General features: G+C 43.5%; 1 protein-coding gene across 1 annotated transcript; it reads left to right on the forward strand.

Moving 5' to 3' along the window:
- Window positions 1-797: 797 nt before the first annotated feature.
- Window positions 798-4252, forward strand: b9d1 (B9 protein domain 1; the record flags this gene model as incomplete). Its single annotated transcript, XM_080523465.1, has 8 exons — window positions 798-860; window positions 1006-1074; window positions 1569-1680; window positions 2048-2144; window positions 3063-3125; window positions 3761-3828; window positions 4006-4150; window positions 4246-4252. The coding sequence occupies 8 exons, from the start codon at window positions 798-800 to the stop codon at window positions 4250-4252; spliced, it is 624 nt and encodes a 207-aa protein (XP_080379591.1).
- Between the last annotated feature and the right edge of the window lie 1395 nt (window positions 4253-5647).

The raw sequence follows: 5647 nt of genomic DNA on the forward strand, positions 1-5647 counted from the left end.
GATGGATGTGTGTTTATCTTGTAGATAGTAATAGTTATTTGTCTGTATTATCTTGTAGATAGTACTAGCTTTTTTGTCTGTCTTACATGTAACGATGAATTGAGAATCAAGGACCCCAATTGAAATAAGCCAGTGGCTTTCTTGGGTTTTTATCCTGTTAGTTGACCTTGTATGTAATATGTACTTTCATGTACCTACTTCTGCAAATCTTCTAATAAAGTTTTCAATCAATCAATCAATAGGTACAACAGGTTCGTCCGTACTGCCATCTAGTGGAAGATCAGGGTCTCGTCAAGTATATAAAAATTATTATTATAGCTGTTATTATAATAATTATAATATTATAATTATATTAATATACAGTATATTTTCACACAACTCTAGTTACAGTATATTTACATGCAAACTCTAGACTGAAGTCTGTCTACACATTTTAAGAGACGTTCATCGTTCCTCTTAATAATAGACGTTCATGGTTGTTGAGTGAGAAGCCACTGAGGACCATCGGACACAGCAGCCTTATCCAGTGGACTGGGAGTTTAGACATTTACTAATAGTACACGACCACCACCTAGTGGAAGCAAGTCTAAGTGCACCGAGGGTTTCCCCAAAAGCTTCGATCACTAGTTTTGGTCCTTACACCGAGCCGTAGGGAAAGCGTCCTAGCAACGGGCTGGAATTAGCCAAATAAGTCAGCTTCATAGCGGCGAGATAAGGCAATTCTAGTCGAAACCTGGTCATATTAGTCGTTCGAGCTCTGTATTTTTCCAATTCAGAGGTTATTGCACGAAGCGGGGATGGCTATAAACAACCCATCGGTGTTTCTCCTCACGATAAACGGACAGATAGAGGGAGCGAATGTGAGTGACGCCTTTAGCTAACTCACTAATACACATTTTTGCTTGACTGGCTTGTCTTGGGGGAACGTGTTTAGTGGATGTTTCAATCGCTTTAAATCTGTCTTTGTTTTCCTTCGTTCAATTCAGCTCTGTTGTGTGTTTTCAGTTTCCACAATACGACGACCTGTACTGCAAATACTGCTTTGTGTACGGCCACGACTGGGCTCCGACCTCGGTGAGTGTTAAACTGACCAGTGACTGTCTGTACAGAAGCATCATGTGCTAAGCCAATAAGCAGCTACTGACACTATTCAACAAGTAGTTAGGTCTCCTGGCTGACGACCCTGCAAGCTGATCCCTTTAGGCACCGGAGGAGAAGTGCGACAGGCAGTAATGGTCCTCTGTGGCTCAGTTGGTAGAGCACAGCGCTAACAATGGTTAGGTTGTGGGTTCGATTCCCGCTGGGAACATATATACTGAAATGTATGCACTCACTGCAATGTAAGTCACTTTGGATAAAAGCGTCAGCTAAATGGCATATATTATAATGGTCATACCAACTACCTGTACACTCGCAGGTGGCGCATACACACCCCTAGTTGTAATGTGAACTCAGCTGTATGCGCTTTTAGATTGTACAAAGGAAAATCGTGTTACAAATAAGATATATTTATTAGCTACGTTGCGATTCCAACCCCCCTCTCCCTCTGCTCTATATGTGACTGTTAGGGGCTCGAGGAGGGGATATCTCAGATCACTTCCAAAAGCGGCGAGTCTCCTTACAACCTGGTGTGGAACTTCCCCCTGGAGATCACCTTCAAGAGCACCAACCCCTTTGGATGTGAGAAACACACAATTTTGCTCATGTACACTTGTTATGACTGAGGGTTGCAGATTTAAAAGATACACACAATACTTAATGAGGTAATAGTTTGTTTTTTTGTCGCCTGGTGTGATGTATTTACGTTGAGTTTCCCACGAATGTAGTGGTAAACTAAACTAAATATACTACGCTACTGTAGTAAATAAATCAGTTTGTTGTACTTTGAGGCTGTTTTTCCTCTGCTGTGGAATCGTATCAGTATTGAGGTAAAACATTCTAATATTGTGAGAACCCAAAACATGTAATCTACACTGTCATATCATCACTGTCACATTTTATGTCTCACACCTCTTTTCTCTGTCTTCTCCCTCCCTTCCTCCCCCAGGGCCTCAGATGGTGGTGAGTGTGTATGGTCCTGATACGTTTGGTAACGACGTGGTGAGAGGCTACGGAGCGACACACATCCCCTTCACCCCTGGACAGTCAGTATCTCCTCTTCTCCTCAACACTGCTCTTCTCTTCTCCTTCCTCTCCTTCTCCTCCTCATCTTTTTCTCCACTCCTCCTCTCCTTCTCCTCCTCCTGCTCTTTTCTCTCTTCCTCTCCTTCTCCTCATCCTTTCTCAACTCCTCCTGCTCCTCGTCTTTTCTCTCCTCCTCCCCTTTCCTCTCCTCTTCTGCTCCTCTCCTTCTCATATTTTCTCTAGCAAATATTTTGTCTTCTCAACAGTGGAGGTAGAAATTGGAGGATGGGTTCATTGTGATGCATGGAATGGAAAGAGAAATGGTATCAATTCCATTCTTCATTCCATTCCATGCATCCCAAAGGGCACACATGTTTGATACCATTCCTTGTTTCATTCCATGGATGGAACTGTTGTGTCAAACTTTGCTACCTGCAAATATTAGTCCAGGCCACCAACAACCCATCAAAATCAAATCAAATTATATTTATTACTGTGATGTGGGTTAACTAGCCAACTACGTACTACGTTAGCGGAGAGAATTACGTGTGAAATTAGCATGCTAGCAGGTGTTTTCATATAAAATATCCATATACCTACATAAAAGCTATAGCTGACTAGTGAGCCTGCATCAACCTTAACCTTCAAGTGTAAGAAGATTACATTTGTCTTCCCAGTTTCCATTCATCTGTGGTAGTAAGCACACAGCGGTAGAATGACGTCACAGGCGGACAGTATTTGGCCGGGAATGTGCGGAATGCACGTCGGCATAGCAACAGCGTTCGAACGATTTGATTTTGATGGCCCGGACTAATATTGGCAGGCAGACAAAATTTGGCGTGACAGCACCACCAGCCTACCCTGGTTGTAAACTGCTACAGTACGAGGGCCTACCCAAAGAACGTGTTTTAATGGGAAACTATACTCTTGTTTGTCAGACACAAAAAAACTATCCCCATGTTCGTCCCTGAATCTACATCAAGACTACAGAAATTCACAAGGTAAAGCGAGTGTGTGTGGCGAGTGAGAGAAACAAACACACACACACACACACACACACAATTTTAACTTTAGCATCTCCTCATTGAGTGTATGCTGGTCTCAGACATTTTTTCCCAGTCTTTGATGTGTGTGCTCAGACAGGCTGGTCTGTGTATGATGACGACACTCTGCAGCTCTGATATTCAAGCTGGTTTGCCATGCCCGCTTATATGCCCGCAAATATTCTGTGTGTGCCGTCTGAAGTATCAGTGTATATCAGTATGCAGTCAGAGTGGGGAACAAACAGCACGACTTTGGCTGAGTTTCCCCCTGACAGTAGGCACACACACACACACACACACACACACACGGTGCTGCTGTAGTTTACCCTCTGGCTGTCCTCACTGTTCTACTCAAGCAGCCCTTTAACCCTTACCTGAGCCATCAGGTCAAACACACCCTGAATCTGTTCACTCTTGTTCTCCAACTGGCTGAGTGTGTGTCGTGATTGTGTGTGTGTGTGTGTGTCTGTGTGTTGCTCTCATGTGTTCTCCAACTGGCCGAGTGTGTGTTGCTCTCTTGTGTGTGTTGCTATCTTGTGTTCTCTGACTGTGTTATGATAATGTGTGTGTGTGTTCTCTCGTGTCTTCTCCAGCTGGCTGCTGGGCCGGCGTCCAGAGTACACAGATCCCAAGGTGGTGGCGCAGGGGGAGGGGAGAGAAGGTAGGTAGGGTGTGTGTGTGTGTGTGTGTGTGTGTGTGTGTGTGTGTGTGTGTGTGTGCGTGTGTCTCTCTCTCTGTCTCTCTCTCTCTCTCTCTCTCTCTCTCTCTCTCTCTCTCTCTCTCTCTCTCTGTGTGTGTATAGTGTAACTACATGTACCTCTCTTTCTCTGTGTCTCAGTGACACGGGTGCGCTCCCAGGGTTACGTCACTCTGTCCTTCAACATCATCACCAAAGACATGAAGAAGCTGGGATACGACACCACTGAGGCCGCGCACACACACTCCTCCACAGGGATGGCAACAGGAGAGCAGCCATACAGCACGTAACACACACACTACACTACACTACACTAGAGGTGATCAGAGACTACACTACAGTAAGACTGTGTGAAAGTGTGCTGGTGTGTTTGTGCTGTAGAAAGTGATTGGCTAATATTGATGAGGCAGACTCGTATGTGTGCTGTAGAAAGTGATTGGCTAATATTGATGAGGCAGACTCGTATGTGTGCTGTAGAAAGTGATTGGCTAATATTGATAACACAGTATATGTGTGATAGTGTAGTGTATTACCTTGTTGGTTATGAATCAAAGAACAGTTATTGAGTTTAAGACGATTTAATTAAAGTACAAAACAAGTATACATATACCAAAGCTGGAGCCTGGTCTGGGCTGGATAAGAGACTGGTCTGCTCTTGTGTGAAGGTCTTTATGTCTTTTCGAATATTTACCCCAGTGATCCTATCACCTTCACCTAGATGCCTGGCCTATCACCTTCCCTAGAGATGGTCAAGGGGAGAGGCCAGGAGGTCTTCCCTCTTGTGAATGACCATCTCCTACAAAGAGTCGTAAAACCCCCATTCCCAGCAGGACAGGCAAAATATACTACAATAGCAAACGGCTGGTCTACTGCTTGTCATCCTGAAACAACTGCTTGATTGTTTGTTTGTGATGTAGTGTCAACTTATGACTGTAATTTCTCTTTTTGTATTTTTATATTTATAATAAATTTGTACTGTATTTCATAGTGTTGTGTGACTGTAACTAGTAGTGTCTGCCTCTGGTTCACAGTTACACGTGTTTGATAGCATTCCACATTCCTTCCATGCATTACAATGAGCCCGCCCTCCGATTTCTACCGCCGCCAGCCTCCCCTGTGTGTAAGCTTCTAAACCAATTCATCGTGGCTTCTGATGGGCCTCAACCAGAGCTTAATAGTCCTCTTATCTGATGGTGACAACCACACACACACACATAATGACACACACACACCGAGATCCAGAACTGAAGTGATACATTTTATTTTTGACCATTGCAGCTACAGGTGGTTGTGTCACTGGCTGCGGTTTTAGATGCCGTTAAAATACCACATTGTTCATGTGACTTTCCTACAAAAACCAATACACAGAATAAAGGTACAGAACAATATGTTACAATAGTACAAATGATAAATTATATTATACAGTTATAATGCCAACGAGTTGAGCACATACCCATAAAAAAGCAGCCTGCTCCCCGGATGATGAGACAGTAACGTGGAAAAGATAATAACAATAATAATGATGATGATGAAGGTGTTCATGCTGAAGTCCACAATGTTAGTTCCTCCACGATAAAAGCATAGCGCGTATGTGGTGACAGAGGAGACTGTAGCAGACAGTTAGATATCATAGCGTTGAAGAAGAACCACGTTCGCGAAGACTTCAGTGTTGCGCAACACGTGACGAGCATGAATCCATTCCTTTTTTTAAATCCAATTTTTTTTGCATATTTAATTAAGTGATGCTGGTCTGTCATCATCCCAATCAATCATTCAGGACCCC

This window comes from Nansenia antarctica (genome assembly GCF_963989245.1).
Source record: "Nansenia antarctica genome assembly, chromosome: 2".
In the NCBI taxonomy this organism is placed as follows: domain Eukaryota; kingdom Metazoa; phylum Chordata; class Actinopteri; order Argentiniformes; family Microstomatidae; genus Nansenia; species Nansenia antarctica.